This window comes from Sprattus sprattus (genome assembly GCF_963457725.1).
Source record: "Sprattus sprattus genome assembly, chromosome: 9".
In the NCBI taxonomy this organism is placed as follows: Eukaryota; Metazoa; Chordata; class Actinopteri; order Clupeiformes; family Clupeidae; genus Sprattus; species Sprattus sprattus.
In genome coordinates this window covers 18,196,120-18,221,343 of record NC_137928.1, presented here as the reverse complement: position 1 = coordinate 18,221,343, position 25,224 = coordinate 18,196,120, and the positions used below count along the sequence as shown (strand labels likewise).

The window sequence follows — 25,224 nt, the reverse complement described above, 5'->3', positions numbered from 1 at the left end:
ACTGCTAACACTTTTGAGATATTGACACTGCTCCAGTGGTGCGACGTTACTCATTACAGTGCATGAAATGCCCTGTATTGTTATTCCTAGGCTTCTTCTTCTTCTTCTTATTCTTGTTACCTTTTTCTGCGATTAATTCAGCTCGAACCGCTTAACTTAGAAACTTCGTTCAAACTTTGTCGCGTAGGTCTTGTAAAGGACACTTATGCTATGTATTTTTTCACTTTTCTAAACTTTATACTTTTTAAAATATTTAAAAAAAACAAATATAAATTTCTCCCATTGACTTACATTGGGCCATTATGACATCATAATAGGGTCTTTAAACTGGCTTGCACCTGTGCTTCACTGACACCTACGCCAAATCCAAGGAACCTCCTCTCTCTGTCCCTCTCAATTTAACTGTAACTAGGAACATTAAGACACCTTCCATTCTCTAATTTTTTTTTCACTCCATCTCTCCATCTTTCTCTCTATCACTCTCAGTCTACTTTCTCTCACACTCAATCTCTCTTCTTCACTCCATTTTTATCTCCTTTTTTCAATATTTTCACTCTCTCTTTATCCAGGGCCACTCTTGTTCACTCTTCTTTCCTTCTTCCACTCTTCTTGCCTTTCTTCTTTCCTTCTTTCACTCTTCTTTCCTTCTTCCACTCTTCTTCCCTTCTTCACTCTTCTTTTTTCCTTCTTCCACTCTTTCCTTCTTCCATTCTTCTTTCCTTCTTTTACTCTTCTGTTCTTTCTTCTTTCCTTCTTCCACTCTTCTTTCCTTTCTTCTTTCCTTCTTCTTTCTTTTCTTTCTTAACTTTTGCATTTCATGCACTGGTATTTCCTTCAGGAAATGCATTTTCTAGTTATAGTTGACAAAGATGCTAAAAAATCTGTGATAAGGACAGCCTATTGAAATTCACCTTCTTTTGTGAATAAGCTACACTGATTGATTGAATTTGATTCAATATGAAAAGGTATTCGTTGAACATTTTACTTAATTTTGACATTTAATTATATTATGGAGAATTAATTATTCTGGTGAATGACATTTTAACCATTCCTTATTTAGTAAACTTTATATTTTTTAAACATTTTAACAAGTGACTTTTGAGTATTCTTGTAAGTGTTAACCTTTTAAAGGTAATATTTCATTTGGATGGTTTTTGATAAAAACGGTAAGTAGTACATGGTGTAAATAAAATAGAGTAATAATATTGTGTGCGTCGCCTATCTGTCTTCAAACCACATGTGCACACATACTTAACAGAATATACAAAAATACACCAGCATATTGCTGTCATACCTACATAAAATGTATTGATTAAGACAAATATGCTGTGTTTTGGAGACACAGAGAATAAAGCTGTTTATTCCAGTGATATTGGTCACCATACATGTCAACTCAATTCAATTAGCTGTTTCTCTGTAATAATATTGCTGTCATTTTCATCTAGTATCTATAGAATATACACATAGGCATTTGTGTTTAACAAAATCTACAAAATACACTTACAGACAGCCCTCAAGCCTTCATAAAAATGTATGTCTTATGTAGAGCCCCATTATGTGAGAATTGGTATTTGCTAATGACTTCCCCCTAAAGTTGCAAGGTGTAGGTCACTTTTACACCACTGTCATAAATACAAATCGCATTTTGAGACTCCCTAACGGACAGTGGTACAGCACACCTTTTAAACAAATAGGACTTCTATTAATTGTGACATTGGAGATGAACATTAACATAACCAAAAAAGAGACAAGTAATGCTTGTGGTTTTCTAAGTGTTTGAATGTGGAGTATATGTAATCTAATAAAACGTTGTGGGGGATGTCATAAAGGCACATATTATATACATTACATAAATGTATAATATATACTATTACAAGCTAGGTGTTCAAACTTTTTACCTTAAGATTGATTTATTTGGAGGCTAGCCTGAGATGGGACTGACATTGATGACTTTGGGCATCTGGGAAAACTACAAATGTGAGACAAATATGAAACCGATAGTCAGTGGTGGGTAGAGTACTGAAAATTGGTACTCAAGTAAAAGTACAATTACCTCCTTCAAAATCGACTTGAGTAAAAGTAAATATTCCAATTGGAAAAGTTACTCGAGTAAGAGTAAAAAAGTACTCTGTTTAAAAGTTACTCAAATTACAAGTTACTTTTTTGTGTTGGAGTGTTTGGATCAATGCAAAACATAACATGAGTATTCAGAAAGAAATGCACTCTTGAAACATTTCTTCACAAGTTGCTTCATTGTATCATGTATTTTTTTTTCATTACACATCTCATAGATCACACATACATTACTTTTATTTTCATTAAACCTTATTACACGCACACTTAAAGCTGAGCCAACCAGACAAGACTAGACCACATACTGTAGATTTGATATCAGATCAACTCCAGAGATGTATACACACACACACGCAAATATCAAGACCGTTTTTTATTAACCATACCATCGCTATTGATGTGATAAATAATTTTAACATACTGTAGCCTAGGTATAGCCTACTTGTTTGTGCCCTTGCATATTATAGCAAACGTGCATTCGGACGTTAGCTGGCAACTATGTCAGTCAGTCAAACAAACTGCTAACTTTAACGGTGGCCATCTAGTCGTTACGCTAGCTGCTTACATTATAACGTGACTACTGCAGCCAATGTAGCCTAACGTTAAATGGAAACGTCTTAGCAGTATAGAGTTTTATCAAAGAGTATAGAAGTACCTCTATGTGCAAGGTGGTTTTATGTGCAAGAGTTTGCACTGCGCCTTGTGCATAGGATTTGAGTTTGTAAAATGGTAAAGGATGTAACATTTATCTCCAGGACTAGCTGCAGTACAGATAAAACAAATGCAACTTACCTGAACATGTTTGCGAAGGTTCGATGTGGAGTTTTTGAACGCTATGAAATGACAACAATGCTGCGACCTGTGGAGGGCGCGTCGATAACGCATAGCTAACTGACCTCTCAGTTTTTACCCTCTGGTTGCCGTGCGCTTGTATTCCAGTAAACAAAGATATGTGTACTTTTATCACAATACTCATTTTAATGAAAGCACAATGGAAATGTAACGGAGTGAAGAGTAGAGTTCAAATATTTACTCGAGTAAGAGTAAAAGTGCAGACTTTATAAAGGAACGCAAAAAGTACTCGTTACCCGAAAAATTTACTTTTTTACTCATTTGCGTTCCTTGTAACGCGTTACTACCCACCACTGCCGATATTGAGTCGGCAACTTTCCTAATACAGCCAAACATCAAGAAAGCGCAACACAAGTCTTAAAAAGACAGCTAATAAGTTATTACTGACTAGTCCAACCCAAAGAAGGCCAACACAGCCCATCTGCACATGCATCTGACTTGCATCCTTTTTTCTCTTTTAGCCCTCATCAACGAGTAAAAGCCAGGGCCTCGTTTCCCGATAACGACGTATCTTAACGGCCTACGTGGATTTTCGCGACATCGAACACTAAGTAACACTTTCTATGTACGTGCGTTTCCCAACCATCAACTTAAAGTCAGGTGCACGAGCGCAACGTGCACGAGTTCTTAAGTAGCTCTTAGGAGCTGTTTACGTCAGGTTAACCTGTTTACGTTAATTGCTGTGAAATTAGCTAGCCTATGCGTGCATCGTATGGAGGATTATCGGGGCCAAAACTAAATAAATAAATAACTAAATAAATAAATAAATGAATGGTTAAATACTTGGATAAATACATAATTAGATTTATTTATACCTACATTTATTTATTTATACTTACATATATTTATTTATACTTACATATATTTATTTATACTTACATTTTGTCATACATTTTGTAATACATTTTGTCAAACATTTTGTCATACTTACATTTTGTCATACATTTTGTCATACATTTTGTCATACTTATTGTCATACTTATTGTCATACTTATTGTCCACGGTGTAACTTGCTTGCAGCAAAATAAATCCGTCATCCCCCGTCACCAAGTCAGGGGGCGGGTTAAAGCCTCTGATTGGTGGTTCAACTTGAATTGACTGCTTTTGACTAATTCAAGATGGCAGCACCCGGTGTGGATTAAATAAATGGAATATTGCATGCTACAGTAGTCGAAATGTTGGCTGTAGCTGAGGAGATGGAGGCAACTGCAATTCACATTGTTTTTAAAATCATATTGAGGGCTTCGCTGAGATTATATCAACGGTATCGGCCCTGACTGACACAGACATAGATGAAAATGTGTTCACGATCCTCAGCGAGATGGTAGCAGATGAGGCTGAGTGATGGTCATACATCCTGGAGGTGGTCGTACTCTGTTTGATCTTCGGCTGGCACAATTGAACACTTCGCACTCTCTGGCCTGAAAATACAAGATATTGCGAACCTTTTTCGAGTGTCCAAGCGCACTATCAAGCGACAAATGCAGCAGAGTGGTATCAGGTAGTAATAAGAGTAGACTGTGTCTGTGTCAGGGGTATAGATGTTCGGGATCTGGAGAAAGTAATGGGTAAACGTCCCTTGTCATGACTAAAAGGAGAGCTCCAACTATTCTACTACTCTCTAGTCTGAGAGTTGTCATTTGTTGGGGAGCTGTGAGACTCTTTCTCTGAGACTGTTGTAACGTCATTACTGCTTGACTGTCACTATGTTTACAGTATTGTGCCCTATAAAAGATGGTCCTCCGGCCTTCAGAGCGGAGAGAGACATGATTGAGACCTAAGCCTGGTGTTGTGTTGTTTTTTATTGTCAGAGGTCTGGGTTTCTCTCCCAATCTACAGATTGATAAACGTATTAAAATCCAGAACTCAACTGAACGTAGACCCCGTTTATACGGTGGTAAAACGTATATATTTTCATGCGGGTTGGCCTTTCATTTACGAGAAAAAACTGAGGTTTTATCACGGGAAACGATCATTTCTAAAAACTCCGGCCAAAGTGGAGATTTCAGGAAAACTCAGTTTTTGCGTGTGCACTGGGTCAAACGGAGTTTGCGTCACATATGCGCCTAAAATGCATTCGTGATGTGAGTGTCCTATATTTACTGTTTACTGATCATGGATGCTGTTAACGTAGTGCTCATTTATACGTTAATGCAAACGCAGGATTGCATTCTTTCAACCCTATAACTGAATCTCTCAACCCTTCCCCAGTGTGTGACTATTGGCTTTAACAATGGTATCCCCTGCACTTCCACCAGTGGACTACGAGTTTTACATTCCATCTTGTCTACCTGTTGTAGCCAAATAAACGTAAAGGACATATCTAGGACTCATAGCCAATTTAATGGATTAGCAGCCTACTTATGCAAACCTACAGGTTTAGCATAGTTATGATGGCGTTTGGGGGCGTATATGCGGGTTCATGTAAACAGAAAGTTTTTTGGAAAAAGACCTTGTGTGTACGACGTTATTTTTGAACGGAAGGGCAGAAATATTCTCTATTCTGTAATTACCCGGCTATGTGTAAATGTGGTCTTACTCTTAGTCATCCGTTTATGAAGAGACGGACGAAACACTTTCTTCATCACTGGTGATTCAAAAACTGAGGACATAAGAACCATGCTACAGCGTAACATTCTAATAGCAGCCTGATGCAAACTATGGAAGAGATAGACGTGATGGGGTAACGACAGCGCTACGACCTGGCTACGACTACTACGGCCAGTGCACCCAGTAGGCCACATTAAACCCAACATTTCATAACACTACTAGAAATACTACTAGTAGTAGACGAGTTGAGGGCCTCTTAAATTAAGGATGCAGCCTCACGCAGCAGCTGAGGGTATGTCTTCTGGGACATTCTGGTATCTTGATTTATTTAAATAATGCTCAATAACTTTCATTAAACTAAATCTGGCGCTTGGCATCCATAAACGCCAAAATTCAGTATCCCTCGAGCCTGATCGACTGGTTGAGCCTGCCTGGTGTGTAACACCAATCAGAGGCTTTAACCCGCCCCCTGACTTGGTGACGGGGGATGACGGATTTATTTTGCTGCAAGCAAGTTACACCGTGGACAATAAGTATGACAATAAGTATGACAATAAGTATGACAATAAGTATGACAAAATGTATGACAAAATGTATGACAAAATGTAAGTATGACAAAATGTTTGACAAAATGTATGACAAAATGTATGACAAAATGTAAGTATAAATAAATATATGTAAGTATAAATAAATATATGTAAGTATAAATAAATAAATGTAGGTATACATAAATCTAATTATGTATTTATCCAAGTATTTAACCATTCATTTATTTATTTATTTAGTTATTTATTTATTTAGTTTTGGCCCCGATAATCCTCCATAGCATCGAACGTGCAATGTGCACTGAATTCGGGGCGGGGATAGTAACGCCATCTCCAGTAGAGAAGCCTATTCAAACTGTGTTCCCATTGTAAGGACATTTATTACGATCTGTCTGAGAGTGGGCTGTCAAAGCTAGCATCATCGAAGTCATACAGTACAGTAGGCTACATACATTCAATAAAATTAACCTACATTTGAGTCCAACTGCATGACCATTCTTACCCTACACTTACCCTTACAATAAAGAAGTGATCCTATTTCATCCATAACTTCATTTTAAATAATGTCTTTCTTTATGACATTTAGTTTATAGTTTAGACAGCAACGTTGACATCTACAGTATATTCAACTGCATCCACTACATAATCTCAAACTTTATTTGTTGGTAACTCTCCAAAAAGGATACCATTACCACATTTCTTAATGAAAAGGAAACATGCATCACAATAATACTTCAGTGTAACCTGTACCTATGTGGAGTGCAAATATGTCTTGCCATTACACTACCCAACAGCCCTACGTCTGCTAACACTACAGAATGCATAATTCCTACGGGCACTGCACTAGTTTTGTATAGCCTAATCTTTATTTTCAAATACTCAATATTCTTTATTTCTATTTTGATGGGAATAGGCAGGTGAAACAATGACATTCTCATGATGTGCTATACACAGAAACATCGTTTGGATTTCTTCTACAATAGGCCGAACGACACCCCTGGATAAGGTGTCGAGGGGTTTGAAGCGTACGTCATGCGTGACTGTATGAGCTATGAAACTAGCGATTTAAAAAAAGTTTCAATTAAGAACATTGCAAATATATATGTATACAACCATCTAGCTAGAAAGCTACCATATAAGCCAATGGAGTGGTGGCATAAGCGCTAATTGTGCCATAAAACTACTGTTTCAAAGCTTCAGTTAAGACCTACATACTCTCCATTGGTCGCGTAGCACATTTCAGATCAAACCGAGTCATTATAAACATATAAAAAGTTGTGTAGATAGCTTTATTAATGTAAAATATTCCTCGCTTCAAGTAGCCATGTTTTTTTTTTAAATTCCCCTTTCTTCCGAACGACGGTCGAACGACGCCCCTGGTGGATTAAATCGCTAAGTGTGAAGTTACTACTGGTCCTGACCACACGTAGAATTCTTCTCAACGAAAGATACACTTAAGCTAAGTGCGTCGTTGGGAAACCCGTCTGCAACGTAGGATTCCTCTTACGAACGATTTCAAGTGCTTTTTAGGCTAAGTGCGCGTTCGGGAAACGAGGCCCAGGCCAAGACTGACTCTTGTTCGGTCTCTTGCTTGGTTACTCTCTCTTTTGCTCTTCCTCACTTCCACTGACAACCTCTTCCACATTTTCATCGTCGCCTCTGCCATGATGTCCATACAGAAACATAGTGTGCTAGCTTCTTCTTATAGCTAGCAAAGGGCAGTAGTTGTTGTTGCATGATGAGGTGCCATAAAGCATTACGTAGTTCTCGCAAGAGAAGTCGTGCCATGTCCATCGAAGTTACAAAGTGCAATAACAGGCATGCTGTGGCAGTGGCACAGATGCCATTCTCCATATTACAAGTCAGTGTACCACCGAAATGATTTTGCAACTGCAACCTTTAAGGTAAAATTGTCACATAATGTTGGAGTATTAAGATATGCATTTTTTTTATTGTGCCAGTGGCTTAGTAGCCATGTTTGGTTTTTGTCACCACATCTTCTAGCAAAGGCCTGAAAGGCAAAATAGTTTACAAGTTGTTTGCAATTCCTCCCTTTTTTGCACCTTTAGGCATTGATGAAAATGTGCATTGACATACGTTTGACTAAGATGTTAAGGCATTCCTTGAAAAAATGATCCAGTTTCAGCTACCGGCTTGGCAGTGGCTGGGTGACCTTTTAGCGTGGATCATTCTTGACAAACTGTGGTATGAAAACCCCACCTACTTTTCAGTTCTTGACAGCATGCCTGTCTCTTACTACCCTGCCATATTCAAAACCATTAACATCTTTTGTCTTGCACTACCTCTGTCATGGAGGCTTAAAATCCCTCTCTGTCTTCTTCCCTTTCATCTAGACTAAGGTGACTTTTACTGGTAGAAGGTTTTGAAAAACAGTATGTTCACACACACAAATATGATTCAGATACAGACTTATACAAATTAAAATAGAGACTTGAGAACCCCTTTAGTCCAACAATGTACTATCTGTATGCAATGGTAAAGCATTGGGGTTTTTGCTAAGGCCTGGATTGTACTTTGAAGAAAATAGCAAATGTTGCAGACAAATGTATCTGTTTACCAGGAATGCAATTGGCAGTCTATAAGTCAGTACTGTGACTTTTAAAGGCATGGCCCTGCTCAGCCTCATGAATCTATCAGTGAACAACTGCACCCAGAGCCAACCGCACATAAATTATCATATTTTACCATGGAGCAATTACACATTCCATAGTTATTAGGGCAGTAGAATGGATAATGAGTGTTTGTGCGAGTTATACTCCACATTGATCAGATTCCTTGCATCTGGTTGTAGAGTGTGGACTGGAGTAAAATCCATCATTTTCAATCCTCTTTAATCTTAACACGTTCTATCTTCATCCTCCTCTTCTTTTATACTATGAAAGCTTCATGAATAAAAGAGGAGGAACAATGTGGACTTTTGAAGTCTTTGACAGCAAAAATAAGACTTCAGCCTGAATTTGGGTCAATGATGAAAACATTAAAGGCTTCTGTTGCACTTGACATGATCACAGTATATCTATACATACTGTGACTGAGCTACAGTATAGCTGATAGAAATCTCTGGTGGTCAAGCTGGTACTACACCCGTTTTCTTAGCAATCCTTCCAGTCTTTTGGATGCAGAATAAAATAACCATTTTATCGGACAATAGTTTTTTCAGATTATATGATGACTCTTGACAGTGGCTTTGGATTCGCATTCCAGTAGTATTAAAAAAAAATCGGAAGCATTTTACTGACCCATAAACAAACATCCGATGCGGATCAATACGCCTCATGGCTGCTGCTGCCTTCAGTTGCTGACCATAAATCTCCAAGGGCCGCCCCCTTCCCTCATTAAATTATAAAAGATCCATGGGCCGTGAAACACTAACAGTGAAGAATCCCAGAGGCGTCTAAAAATATCCCTCAAGAAAAGAGGATATTTTTGTCCATATTGTTACTGAAAAATCCTTTTAACTTTGTCTCTCCATCCCAGAGGTCACAAGAAAAGAAGCATGTACATGTGTATCAGCACTGCGTCACATTGTTTGAGAATAACGTGCACCCCCACGACGATGACAGAGAAAATGGCAGCAGTGTTCTACCAAACACAAGCCTGTTTTTAAGACATCAGCACGGCAAATCTACCCATGGAACACAAGTCAAAAGTGCTCCTAACTAAAATGGCTGTTGTGATGTGTCTGGGACTTCATGCATGAATATTATTGTTGCCATTTTTGTGAAGGGTCCTCCTTCTGGCAAGTGGTCACTATGGCAAAACACATTTTGCAGCACAATCAAGACAGGTTCAGCCTTTGTGTGTGGTGATTTTGCACAGACAGAAGGACAGAATCATTGGTTAGTGCTGAACTGTGGCATAGTGTGATGAGAAACAATCGGTTTTAAAGACCTCTTTCCACACAACTGACTTTTCAGGGCCTGTGGTATAAATATCAACCATCTGCGAGACCATCTGCATTGGGGTGCTACATCACTCACCAAGGCCAAGCCACCAAACATGGACAGGTTTGCCTCCATGTTAGTATCTGTTCCCATTTGTGATGGTTGACCTGCCACAATTTGCCTTGCATTGCTTCTTTAACCGTGTAGTTGCTGAATGTAAAAAAGGATACTGTTCATTGTATTGTAAGACAACAAATGAATTACTGTTGATGGACATTTAGCTTTATATTAACACTCCAATGATATGCTGTTGTGGTTATGGTGTGACTATCATGCTGCCCCTCTCTAAGTATTGTGTTCAAATCTGCTGTGGAATGACAAGGCTAAATATGCAATGACATCACAATCCATCACAGTTTTAAAGATTGAGATTTCTACAAAATATACATTTAAAATGATTACATATGTAATTTTAAGAATGACACAGAATAAAAGTCGCAATGAACAAGGACCTTTAAAGCATAGGTGGAGGGTCAATGTTGGCCTTTTTCTTTTTCCTGGAGCATTTTGTCCCTTAATGTAGAAGGATATGAAGCTATCCCAAACTACTGGACCGGAAAGCCATAGATTGACTTCTGAGAGGGTTGTTCAGGTGGAGGGGAGAGGGGCCAGTGAGGAAACAGTCTTTTGTTATGCCTGCAGATTGTTCACTAAGAGGAATTAGTGTGTCCTTAAAGCCTGCAAACTGCTGCACTATCCCTAGCTATCCGTGTGTTTGTTTAACTCGCTGGACGCTCTCGTCTGGCTCTTACATTTTACATCCAGGGAACAAGTAGAGGAATGAAAATAACTGTAACCCGGTGTTGTCTAGAAGGGGATAAAAGATCTCATTCTATGCGTCCCTCATAAACCACAAGTACATGTGTGCACATTATAAAGGCCTACATGTTCATACCTCTGAAGGACTCAATTTTGATCTCTGGTGTAACCTCTAGATGTAGTTCAAAAGGAAGATCTTCTGAGCCAAACTTAACTGTCTTATCCCTTAAGTGTATTGCCTAATTGAAAGCCCACAAGTCCTTCTTCTAATCTTGTTGGCAAGTACTGACTTAGAAATAGGGACTTGCTTGAGGATGTCATGGAACCACCAATGAGTTTTTGAAACAATATATTTATATATTATTATTATTATTATTATTATTAATAAACATCTCTTCATGGTTAGTTTCTACTAAAAGCATAAATAAGTTGAAGTTCAATTATGTTTGGTTAAATTAAGTGGGAGATTCCAATTCCATCAGTAAAACATTCTACCTTTCTACTACTTTCAGTGTGTACTGATTACATTCAGAAACGTATAAATCAAACTAAAAAACCGTGAGATCAAAAAATAAAGCTAATCTTCCGATGCTTAGGTTGTTTGTTATGATATTTCATTATAAGCTCCAGAAAACGCCAGGCTACTAAACACTTCAGTCACTACTCTTGCCAACGGCTTCCGATGCACACGTTGTTGCTGCAAGGGTATGTGAACTGTAGAGGTCTCCATCCTTCTGCATCCACCTCTCTCACTCCTCGCATTTTTGTGCACTGGGCACACTGAGGGAGACAGCGGAGAACGCTTACTGTCACAGAGACTGTGGAACCTGAGACTTGAGACGTCCTCAGCGAGACCGAAGGGGAACTTTGATTTAACGGCTAAACCGATGGAAACGTCGCGGACAAGCGGTGGCTCGTATCTTCGATGAGGGATTCGGTTTTCAGTATGTTTTAGATATGCTGTCCTTGGGCACAGCTCAGTATAGGTTTGTATTCCGTTGCTTCTCCCAAATTGTACTGTGCTGCCTTGCTGTGACTGAACACCTAGGTCAGTCGAATGAAATTTAAGGGAGACAGAACACATTATTTCCAGCTTCGTGACAAAGGACTTCCAGTTGCAACGGGTGCCGCGATGCCTGCGACATTTCGGTCTTTGTTTCTAGGTAAGTGAATTTCATTACCTTAAAGGGAACTGAATCTACTGTATCTTACAGTTTCCCCCCCGTACAGCCTCGACGAATGGTGGCAATATGTTCCACCAGCTGACAGTAATTTAAGACTAAAGCTGTTGTATGATTTTCTTAAATGTGTGTATTTTCTTGTGTTTTAACCACACAAGTATCCACATTTGGCTCATCAGAGGAGCATACTTCTAGAAACACACATGTGGTCCTGCGTTCAATATCATTTTTAGCGGACCGGTAGGCTACCAGGTTTGATATCATAAACTTGCCCCAAATCCGAGACAAAAAGTACGAGTTCACTTCATTAAAGAATGGAGAACCCCCACCCACCAACATACGTCTGAATACTAACGTGAATTGAAAACAGATGTTTTGGAGTACGGAGTAGCATAATTCATTGGGCGTCTATGTAGGCTTATGCCAATTCTTTCAAGAATTCAAAAAATGAACCTGCACGCTGTCACCGCATCCTTGTCTTAATCTAGCTTTCTTTTGTTTGAGATTTAATATTTTTAATAGGCTACTTTACATATTCAAACAAAGACAGGGCATGCGGCCCAATCCGACTGATTTTGGCTATTTTGTTGTGACAACAGATGGCTAAAATATTCTATTAAGTCTTATTAAACCGCCAATGCTTAAAGGACAGTATAAACTGCTGACGCTTTGCGTTGGAAGTGATTATAAGCAATGCTGGAGAGGCTAGCCACTCGCGTGTCCGCGTGTGTCAGGGTCGAAAGGATGTTTTAAAGAGCAGTAGCCTACCCAAGACGCATCAGTGCGCCAGTGTTTTCAATATGTCTAGACACGTGGAATCTTGGTAAATTCGTCTAACATATAAAGCATACCCTACATTTACGTCATTGCTCAATACAATTTGCGATACAGGCTTGCTATACTCTATCAGACGTCTTTGTTTGCGTGTATGGGAGTTTGGGAGTGTGTGTGTGTGTCTGTGTGACAGAGAGAGAGCGAACGATCCGACATATATTATAATCACTGCAGCAACTTTGATCGTTTATTGTATCATGTCGTCCACCATAAGGACTTATTTGTAGAGAGTATTAGTAAGAAGATTTCTTTTCGTAATCGTATTCTTTTTGCCACGGTTGGATTACAGTCTCGCTTGCTGTCTTTGCCCGAAAATTGAACAATGTTTCTTCAGCCAGCTTGTCTAAGCAATAGTTTGCTTGTCCGCTTCCGTTCCCTACCTGAAAGCTCGTATCTCAGGGTCCCGTTCTCGAAGTAAAGATGACGTAAAGAGACACGATGGGAGGCACTCTTCCTTGCTGGCTGTGGTAATGAACAGATCCAAGGATGGGCCGTGCGTGTTTTTTTTTTGTCAGTTAAAGACGTTCTGTGGTGGTGACTGAACATACACAGGCAGCTAGATCTCACCCAACTGTCAAAATCGTATTTTCTGTACATTGGTATGCCATTCCAGTAGGCTAATGGGCACATCTTGAAGGTGCAGCTACAGAGGAGCCTTCTGTATGTGAATTAAATAGTCAGTTCACTGTCATCATACTCTTCGTCTTCCTCATAATTTTCATCGCATAATCATTAACATTCATCATTATTAATAATGACATTTCCTTTCTTCACTAGTAATATGAATGATTTCATTCAATTGGATTTTAATTTGGCTAATCAAATGCGTGTTAATAATGCAATCAAATTTGTTTGACTTTGCACTGTGGTGAACCTAATGTTCTGAAACATTGAAAAGCATGTTCATTTCCCCTAGAACATAATTGCATGTCATTTTCGTCATGAGAGATAATAACATTGTGTGAGTGTGTGTTTAGCTAAAGATGTGTGTAAATAGCAAGTGTTACAACAGTCAAGTACTTATGCGTCAGCAGGGCAGTAGCCTGCTCATTAACTACAAATTTGACCAAGAACTCTGTAATGGAAAAACCCTATAGCTTCTTCCCATTGGACCTACTGTTACTCTAAAATAAATCAATAGTCATTAATTGGTGTAATTTCCCTTTTATTTGTTTTTTGAAGTAAAAGCCCTCCGCCGTCGTTAATTTAGTATCAGTGGGAAATCTAATATCCAGGTCTCTTACTACAGCAAAACAGTGCGATCAACAACAGCAATCTATCTTTCTCTCTGCCAGTTTTCTGTCTTTGATTCTTTTTTTACTTTCTGTCTTACTCTTTCCTTTTCTCTGCATTTCTTTCCTTTCATTTTCTTGCTTATGCTAGTTCATCTTAACTTTCTTCAGTTGTATTCTTGTAGAGCAGAATATAATGTGGAACTGCAATGTACTTAAGACGACCTAAAGCAGAATTAGGCTGTACTTCTATGAAATGAATAGAAATGAAGAAATAGAAATTCACTGTGTTTTCTTATCGTGGATTAAGTGTTATTTCAAAATCCTCTACCTGTGCATGAAAAACCACTGCACTTTATTACCTGGATTACAGTTATTATACATGACAAAAAATTAACTTTATGATGGATCACCTTCCTCATCTTTGTAATTCTTTGGATGACTTTGAATGTTAATTGACTGCCTGGACAGTAATAACAGATTGTATTTCAGTTGTCAGAAATATAATGGAAATGTAATGAGTGGTCCTTTTACGGATAGCCATGTGACCGCCAAGCAGCTCAGCACTGAGCTGAAGTACAGTATTTAATTTTGACCGATAAGGTTTTAATATCAGTTTGACTGATGGTGTTTTAAGCTCACATGTCCTGGACACAGGCTAAGGACAGACAAGGAAGGTGTTTATCTCTCTGGTTTTGGATGAGGGTTGTTTGAGGATATTTGAGAAATATTGTTTCCAGTTAATGTGCAGATTGAGTTAAAAATACAGTTTCTGTCCCCAAATCTATATTTAGGTTATCTCCGGGGACAGGCGAGGGATCTCTGGAGATGTAGAGATGACAGGAAGCATTGGACCCAGAGGTTATAAAGTGACATCTCGATGTGTTTGTCCCTGAATCACTGGAGTCTGTGGGAGCACACACACACACAAATGCACACACATACACACACATGAATACACACTAGCACACACATACCCACACACATACATGGCACACATTCACTTTCCCCGTCAGCACATCCAGCACAGACACATGCCATCACACATTCATCATGAAAACACACAGTCTGATGGTTGGTGTCAAATGAATATGGAAAATATACAGGCTCTAGTCTGGGACGGGGAACTACTAATGCGTGTAGTTCCGTCTCCATTTTGATTTTGTTATTTAGGTCTGCTAGTTCCAAGGTAACGGCTGACTCAGTCTGATGCATTTCTTTCATCAGAGTTAACAAAGATGCCGTCGTGGTCTCAAGATGAGGAAACTGACAGGCATTGCCTTTTGAAAGGTCAAATTACTAGAGGCTGAAGTACAATAGATGTAGAATTCATTGGTATGTGGAAAGAAACACACTACAGGCATGTAGTGTTAGCATAACTATAGATAAGTGTCAGCTTATACATTTATTTTTGTAAAAGCACATACTCTACAAATATTAACTTCCTCAAACTCAGGAAAATGGTCCTACTGCTCATATATCGTCATACCAATGGGATGAAAAATAACCGCATGAAGTGTTTTTTTTTTGCGGATGAAAAGGGTAGTGTTTAGCTTCTTTGGGTTGGGCTGTCATTGGCTGACATGTACTAGTGGGACACCCAAACTGCATTGCATTTCACAGTGTTGGCCCAAACCATCTGGCCACACGGTGATCAGAACATTCCTGTGGTTTGCTATGAGGACAAGTTTCAGCTCCAGTGTCTGAACGCTGCAGCAGCACACATAAACATCAACACCACGTGCACTGGGCCTCTGCATGACCTTGCATTTGGATGCTCCAGTGCATAGTCTCCTTGTGACAGAGATGGTTTCTGCCATTTAGCTTGATTGCGGATGTCCAAATGAGTGAAAGGGACACAGCAGGCTAATTAGTAGTGAGCTGTATTGCATGGGCTTGACTGGTCCTGAGAGACAGGGGTTAGTGTCAGCTCGCATAACAGCTTTTCTTGTGATGTCCCCATTCTGAAGACCTGTGTTTGGAGGCAGGCTTTTGTCCCTCCCTGCCCAGTTGTCCCCATACAATCTGAACAGGGATGTGCTCTTAAAAGAGACTTCCAATGTCAGGTTGAACAACGGTGGCCTTCCAAAGTATGCAGTGTTGTTTCGTGACAGTGACTACTCCTCAGCTCTCTTTCTCTTTTTTTCTCTCTCACTCTTGCTCCTTCTCTCTCGTTGTCTTTGCAGCAGACGTCTCATGTTTCATTGATAGAGGTGCTTTTTTATGTCAACAGACGAAATGTTTGTGTCTCTTTAGAGCATGAATTGTTCAGTGCTGTGAATAGATAAGTTGGTAAAAGGGAGCTTGTTTTATACCTGCTCCTGCTCTCTGTGAAATATCTCTGCATTGAATCGATGTGTATTTTTAACACCAAAGACCTCGGAGGTACAAGTGAAGGTCGTTCTTGTGAGAGGGAAATGTGCAGTTTAGCATGTCTGGTATCATTTTTCTCCCTCTGTGCAATGCTCTCCTATGCTGATAAGTACATCATGTAATAGTGCCTTGATATTAGATGGATGTTGGCCATTAAGTTTTCATTGGTTTGTGTGGTTAATCGTAAATAGATACACGTGTGATATGATACAAAGGCCACATATTCTTTATAAAAACTTATATTCTGAGAAAGATAAAACCTTTTTTTCCAAATAAGCTCAAGTTGTATTTCAGTTTCTGTCTGACCTATAAATCTTGGGCCTCTTTGGGCCTCAACTGCTTAAATTACTCCCAGATTATTTTGGAACACACGAACAGGAACTGCCTATTTTCCTTTTACGGGCTAACCTTTGACAGATGTTCTTAAATGGTTCAGGTTCACAGTAATTTATTCCACATGTATCACGTGCTTCCAATGTAGCAAGAGCGGCTTTGTTTTATGGGCGATCCTAGCCCCCAGCCCCCATCCCCACCTAATTTTTCAAGTTTATAAACTGGATTTTGGCATTTGCATGCCCATAAGTATTTCCTAATCGCTGTGACCAGGCTCATTCGTGAACAAAATTGAGGATTTCGGCATTATTTGCAATAGTTAATAACCATGAAAGTCAATGGAGCAAGGGATTTTTTCTATTCCTGGAAACCTTGCCTATCCTTGCCTTTGGTGAGCATAAGCATTCAGTCGAGAGTCCTCACAAAGGTACTCAGAGTCTGTGATAGAACAAAAACTGGGACAAACGATAACATCCATGAACCATAGAAAATATGCAGCTGGATTCCATTTGTCTGAAGCTCTGTGGCTCTTGGCACAGGCCCTGCAAAAGGATCCATTCGCAATGTTGTTGTGTTGGACCGGGTTACTTATTGAGAGCTCACGGACCAAGACATCTGCCGAAAGGTCGAAACTGAAGCCTGTGCACTGTAGTTGTATCACTGCGAGTGATTTCATCATCGCTGTTGTCTCTGGTGATGCTCTCATTCTCGAGCCCCCCAGCTCTCTCTCCCATCTTCTCAAGCATGCAGCGCCTAAGCTAGAACCGGCAGCACGGAATAAAGCTGGCACAACCGTCTGTTACCAGCACAACTCGCTTTTGATCTGTGTTCTCTCTCTCGGATAACAGGTATATCTCTGTTTTTTTTGTTTTGCACAGCTTGACTGATCTGACTGTTCGGTGAAAATAAACAGGTTCGCTCGATGGAAGCCCTGTTGCGAAGATAGCTTTTAGTTTTCTGTTTTTTGTTTTCTCGGTTGCTCTTAGCGGTAATCATTTTAGCTACCAAGACACACACAGCACATTGCTATGCCAATACTGTTAGCCCTCACATGATGGGCAATTGTACCCACAATTCAGGAAACTGTCAGGTGCTGTGATGAGGGGGAAGAAATAGGAAGCCCTCTTGGGAGGTGTCACCTAGGCCCCCCATTAGTGCTTATAGAGGTTATCACTCTGTCACACCTCGATGATGTATCGTCATTATAATTGTTCTTTTGCTAAGCAGACACCCTTACCCAGGGTGACTTGGAGCACTCTGCATTACCCACCCACGCACTCGAACACACATACACGCAGACAGGCACACGCACACACACAGACATTCATCTATTTTTAAATCCTGATAACAGTTGAAGGATACTGACAGTTCGGAAAGGCATAGTACCAACAATTTCCCATTTCTCTCTGTCGTCCTATCTCAAATTCAAAGTCATCCAAAGAAATACTTTATTGGCACGAGATGTAAAAAGAATGTTGCCAAAGCACTCTGTTTCTGTGTCCTCATTAAATACATAGTTGGTGCGGTTGGAGAAATAATGTATTTGTCGTTAGTGAGTCGAAGATAGTCGAAAGCCACATCCCATCTCAGTTCCCTGATTTGGTTAGCAAATGCTCGCCTATCTTTCTTCCCATCTCCAGTGACTCAAATGCAGACGTTCTGATGGAGACCAGAGGGTAGAGATTTCCCTCAGGCATCCAGAGAAACTCTGCATATGCACTTCCTTCCTCACTGCAGGATGCTACCAATTCTGTAGGGATTGTGTTTTTCTCCTCGCCACTGACAGCCAGCCGTAATTGAATCTGGGCAATTGATTGCAGATAGGTAAATATGATCTATTCAATGACACCACATTTCACATTGCCAAAGGAGGTCTTTATGCCCCCCCACCTTGGCCCCCTCCTTTTTTCTATTTGTTCTATTGAAAGCATCCTGAATGGAGGGAAATGTCCCACGTCGCTCTATTTAGACGCCTGCTGTTCCTTTCAATTTGAAACAGTCTATTAGCTCCGCTAGCATGCCACTCCATTAGGTGTTTTGAACCTGCATGCTCCATTGTCTCACTCCATTTCCCTCTCTTTTGCCAAACCTCCCCCTCTCCCCCCTAAGTGTCACACTGGAGTTTGGCAAGATTCCTGGCTATCGTCCTTCGAGCGTCTCTACCCTCCCCTGGTCACTCCTTTGTAGCCTGAAAATCATAGGGGGGGATGAAGGCTTAGTGACGGTGGGGTATGATGCTCATTGAGCGGGGTTGTTTCTAACCTGGGCCACTGCGTGTCTGCTGGACCAGAGAAAAGAAACCCATTGTTTTTAATGTCTAAGGTTCAGTTTAAATCCTAACCAGTGCCTATAAATGTTAGAAAAAGATGATGGTTAAAAACTGTCCCTTTTTTATATTTGTACAATAAAAGGGTCAATATTCGAGTTGCAATGCCAGGCACTATTAAATTCAGTGGATGTCTCTTGCATATATATTTTGCAGAAGGCCAGCACTTATTACTTTTTTCATGACTTTTACTGCAAATGATGATTGTGAAATAAGCATTTAATGTGATATTTAGTCCCCATGTTAACCTCTCACAGTTTTGATTCATAGTAGCAGGCATCTGTAATGAACAGTGTAGTCATAAGCCACAATGGCATGCATTTTTTCTTTATTTACACATGCAAAAACTAGACTGAGTATCGCTGATCAATCGCTAGGCTACCAGCATTTAACACAGTAGCATGGTTGATTACGCTGTCCTGCAGTGTGTCGCAGTAACAAAGTGCCTCAACCTTTAAACGGGTGGAGGCGAGACCCACTCAGTGGAGGAGGCTTGTGTTTGCATAGGAGATTAAGTCGCTTATTCAGGTGCTTGGGCCATGGAGAGTGATCCAGTGCATAGCAGTGCTGAAAAAGCACATTTCCCCCCCTCCCCCAATCCCTGGAAACGTACAGAACAGATGGCACCACCACCTTTGTTTTTTACGAGTCGTTAGACTTGACTTGTTGATGAAATGGAGACTTTCAGAGGCAGATGTGTATCTTTATGGTTAAATGTATCATCCGTGTTCTCGCATGCTACGTCAAGATAACACCTCATGCATCCAAAAGCTGCCCTCTGACCATTACATTTTTACTTTAGAAGACTGCAAATGTAGCCAGTCCAATGAGGGCATTAGATGTTAAGGGGACCTCACAGAGATGGCACGGCGCTGTGTTACTCATAGATAAAAACAGAAAATCCTTCTCCTTGTTATTTTGCATGCTCACTGCACACTTCTGCCCTGGGACTGCCAGTCCTTTTTTTTCGTGTTCGGGAGGCCTCTGTGTGTCCTAATGGTCTCGCGCAGTACCTCAGGGGAGACGCAAATTAATGCCATCGACTTCCCGGGCGGAGGCTCGCAGCGATATTTCGTGCAGATGCTACCATTTTTCCTTCAGATCCTCCATTGTTTAGTCATCCTCTGCCTCGCCCATGTCTCTCCCTCCTTTCTTTACCTTTATCCACATGCGAGCTGACAGGCCAGCTGCAGTGCAGGATACTGAGAAAAGAAGCAAAGAAGACTCCGCCGCATTTGATCTCAACGTTGTATCGTTTATTGCCCTAAAGATGAGCTATTTTTATAGACACCCGTGAGCTAAAATTAATCAAAGCAAGCCATTTTACACATGCCGTGCCATGTAAGATCTGCATGACTATGCAAAATGGTTTATTTTGAGTAGGCAAAGCACATGAGGCATGGTGAATAAATACACAAAGGGGATACATTATTGATTTGCCAGTGGAATTTAATTTATTCATCCGATAATATTTCAAACGAAGGTCTATTGCATCGACACTCATAAGTTTGGCTGGTGTCAGTCACAAAGACTGGCCTGGAGTGTTGGGATCCAGCGTGATTTACTATCCATGGTCCAGCGGGCAGTTGAAAGGAAACAGCTGCGTTTGCAAAATGAAGCTCTTACAATAATTAAAGCTGGAATGGGAATTGGTCCGGGGCCAAAAATCATCTTGATCGGAATCACAGTTAATAACAGGAGAATGAACACGCCAAGCATTGACAGCATAATTTCTACCAGTGGTGTTCGATATGAAATATATGAAGTTACGCATCACTGGAAGTGATTGAAATGCGAGGACAGTGCCTTTCGCTTTTGGGTAGCCAGTGAGGAAATGGCCTCTTTGTTGATTGTGGAAAACAAACACATCCCTCCTCCCAACCCCCCCTCTGCGACGAGGAGGAGATGCTCTTTTTCACTCCTGCAACCTCTTTCCTCTTGGATGCACTCTTGACATTGAGCAGTGCAGAGAGGCCAGCTCCTCAGTAGTCCCTTTGCTAATGAGGCTATTAAATCCATCCTTCCATGGTGCAGAAGGACTGCAAGAGAGGAGCATGGCCCGAGTCCTCCTCTGCTGCCTCAGCAAACAGCTCAGCCCAGCCCTTGAACGTCCACAGAATGGCCAATGATCGAGCGCGAAGGCAAAAGAAGCCTGTCTGGAGCCAGACTGTGTCCCACTAGCCGCAGCCGTTCCACCCGCTTAGACTCTCACGCTCCCTGTCTGATGCTATTCATTTGGCTGCTGCTCTTGCTGATTCGATGCCATGACTGCGTTCGAGGACAGACAGTAACCTGTGGCTAATGAAACACATTGTGACTAAATTCTCCCTAACAGTCAGAGTGCAGGCAGCACGGTGCCTTTAAAACTATATTGGCGGGCTGTGTGCATGGCGGGCTGTGTGCAGTGTGGTTGATGTCTTTCGGCATTAGGGTGGGAGACTTTGCTCTGTCATTCACACGCCATGCCATGTTTTATTGATTAGCTAATGTTTAATCAGCTGGGTCGTGGATATTTGAGTTGGTGGTGCATAAGGGTCATTTACATTTGACTTTCAACCTTTTGACAGCTTTTGTAATTGGCTGTCTGATCATCATGAAGGACTTTCAATACAGCATGCCTGATGATCACGGTATCTGAAGTCACAAGGCGATTAACTATTCTTGCAATCATTTACATCAAAACAGCCAATCAGCTGCCACTAGATAAATGCCCAGCTGCTGGGCTGATTACCACCGGTTAGCACCAGGCCAGTTTGGAAGTGGCACTCACAGCAAACCCCAGCACTCGAGCCATTGATTCATGAGGACTCAAGGAAGCATGTGAGGTTGCCAAAGTGGTTTTCATGTGAGGTCAGATGCGCTCGGAATAGAGTGTTTACCATGCTTCCCACACGCCATGACTTATTCATACTTCAAAAAAGCCCTCATTCAGCAGAGATGGCTTATCCACGAGCGGTGCATCCGACTCCACTGTGTGGTGCAGCGAGCTGCACAGACATTGAAGCCCCAGCACTTTTCATCTCATTCACAAATTCGGTACTTGAATCCAATGAAATGGGCCTTAACTGCTCTTTATTTGGATCCGCTTCACACACACAGATACACACACACATTAGAAGAAGAAAAAAAAATCAAAGGAGGTTCAGGCGTGGAAATCCTCACAGCCATGGCCCTGCTATCAGCCCCATGTAAAGTTGACGGTTTAGGCCTCTGTCGCTCTGATATCCCCGAATTTCTTTAATACAAAACACCTCCTCCAGGCCAATTAAATTAGAGTGACATCAATTACGGGCGGCTTCGCCGGTAGCCGTCCGACCGGCTCGCACTGTCATGTGCAGAAGAGGAGCATTAATGCGTTGAGTTAATGTGTTTAAGGGAGGCACAATTAAAACGAGAGCGGGAGGTGATAACGACGGGCTTATGGCTGCTCAGAAGGGGATTACGCCACATAGCTGTCTGTCTTCAAATGCGAGCAGGCTTATCCCAGGGCTCCTGCTCTTTCTGCGTAGAAATGAATGGCGGATCCTCACAAATGGCATGAAAGGGAATGTTCCAGGCAGCATAGGGTAGGGGAGGGGGGCGGGGGGATAGAGCCTCATTAGGGGCTCACAGGTGTGTCATAAATGAGACAGGAGATGGGTGGCAGATTTGCCCCATATCTTCTGTCTGTCTTGTCTCTCGCTTCATACCCTCACACTGCTGGAGGCTGATCAGAAACAGGCAGTTCATATGTGACATATTTGTGATTGTTTGTGACTATGTTTGTGTTTGATGTCCTTCTCTGCACATTCTCATGGATATGTGTTTTTTGTTGTGCTCTTGTGTCCCGTGACAGTAGCAAAAATGCTGCTTTAAAGTAAAAAAAAAAATACAGATTATCTACCATTATCTGATCGTTTTTCCTTCCCACATCCCAAAACATCCCTTAGAAGTGGTAACCCTGAGGATGATGTATAACATGTCACAATTTACGGGTCATGTGACCAAATCAATACCCTGAAATCACCCTTGAGAAATCGCTGGATCGGGAGGCAGCCGAATTAGAGAGGGATTTCTCTTTACAGGTCGCCTAAAGGGCACTCTGAAAAGACCTTGAAAAACTGCCCCGTTAGCAGTGGCTGACCTCGTCAATTTTGTCATTGTCACGGGAATGACATCAGATAGGCAGCGGCGCTGTGTGCAGTGGAACACAGAACGCTAAACATGGCGTGGCGTGGGCAGGGATTGCATGCTCACTGAAGAAAAATAACTAAGCTGGAATGTTATAAAGACATTAAGCCTCGAAATTAACCTTTATTTTAACGCTCAAGCCACAGGACATGGTTGAGCGGCCTTCGGTTTCCTTGTTAGGGGAATTATATTGAGTATTCTGCCAGCGAGGTTCCATGTCATCTTCTAATGATGTCAGACATTACATGCTCTCTGCTTATGGCCAAGCAGCACTTTGGAGTGCGCTAACGAGCCGCCGCCATTCGCCCCGCTTAAAAGATGGAACTGTGTTGGCACCGTGTTGTTAAGATGAATGGTCCTGGCCATCTTTTTCCAGAAGCTGTGTCGATAGTGTCGGTGCTCAGGCACCCACAGACACACAGCGGAAGGTGCGGGTGGGGGCGGAGGGAAGCAGTGCGACACAGATGCATGTTCATTGACGCTCTGGTTAACGTTGCCTGATTTTTTTCAATGTGGACGCTGTTGGCAGTGCAGGAATTCGATCCTGTTTCTGGGATGCCTTCCCTCATTTATATACGGGGTGGCTGACGAGGAATGGTCGTCTTTGCTAATGGTGTCCCACTGAACCAGTTCCCTTTAGCCGTATTTCTTATTTTCAGTTTCCTTTTCCCTGACTATCTCTCCCACTACGTACTTCATCAACACCCCACTATTGATTTCACAGAACCCATCCTGTCTATGGGATGGACGTTTTGATTCATCATTCTGGGCAATTATCATTTAAAGGCATTAGCGTGCGTGACTTGTGGCAAATGTACATGGCCTTATACAAGCTTTCAATATTTTAAGCACTGATTATTTTTCCTCTGTCTCCACACTCTTGTTACGTTTTCGCTGCTGGTTGAGTTTGTGAAGAGACTCGGCAGCCATCCAGTCATGAGGACTGTTTCTGCCTCATTCCATATTTCCAATTGATTGGACAGAGGTGGGGGGAGGCACAGCGTAATGGCTCCTCGCATGTCAGTGTGTGCAGTTCGAACAAGAGCGGGGTGTGGGGTAACAAATGAGTTTGTGGCAACACTGCTCCTTAATGTCGCAGGCGCCTCTGAGTCAACCCGTAGCCGCCGCGTGAACCTGTTTCCTGCCAGAGTGCTTCCACAGCCGTGGCTGGAGATGGAGGAGCAATCACGGCGGTGCGTGAAAGACTCATCAGCGTGGGCGAGACGGACTCATTGCCAGACGGAGTTATTTGTTTTCATGCCCTCCTCTCGCCATACGAAGTTGGAATATCCTAATCCCCTATTCGTCCCTCCACCCTTGTTGTGTTGTTTTTGTATGGTACACAAATACACCCACTCCCAGTCTACATCTATGTATATTGAAAGAATACATTTAATTAACATACTATTCATACATCCATCTTCATAGCCGACTGCCACACAGTGCATCTTGCAAAATCGATTAAATCCTGCATTCATTGTCGTCAAGAATAGAAACACTGAAGTCTCTTACATCATCCATATACGCTGAACTTATGGCATTTGTACAACAGAAGAGCATATTATCTGTACTCTCATTGGGGCAATATAAACACTACACTCTGAAAAAGCTTCTGTGGCCTCACTGCCCATAAGGGATTTTTAATACTGCATATTTATGGCTGGGGCTTTAGAAATGAAGGGTTGTGAAGAGAGTGCAGAGAGAAAGAGCAAAGAGAGAGGGAGCAAAGAGCTGGGTGGGGAGCAGGGGGGAACAGAGGGACAAGAAATTATAAGAGGCTGGAAGCAAGACTGTGAGTAAAGTTGACAGCTACACTATGGGTATCGAAGGAGAGAGGGGAGAAGAAGACAGGAGGGGGAGATGGTGGAAGGGTAGCTGGCAGGGTGAAGAGAAGGATAAAAAAGAGGTATAGAGAGAGAGAGAGTGAGGGAGAAAGAGAAGAAAGAGAAAGACACTAGCCATGTCATTGATCCCATGGCATTAGCCCTGGCTTTAGTGATAATGAGGCGTGTGCTGGGGGCGGCTGTTTCT

General features: G+C 41.4%; 1 protein-coding gene across 1 annotated transcript in view; it reads left to right on the top strand.

Moving 5' to 3' along the window:
• Positions 1–11,565: 11,565 nt before the first annotated feature.
• Positions 11,566–25,224, top strand: part of clmpb (CXADR like membrane protein b) — a 56,379-nt gene continuing 42,720 nt past the window's right edge. The window contains exon 1 of the mRNA XM_080844260.1: positions 11,566–11,907. Within this exon, the coding sequence (XP_080700386.1) occupies positions 11,802–11,907 (106 nt within the window). The 5' untranslated portion in view covers positions 11,566–11,801. The remainder of the gene's footprint in view (positions 11,908–25,224) is intronic.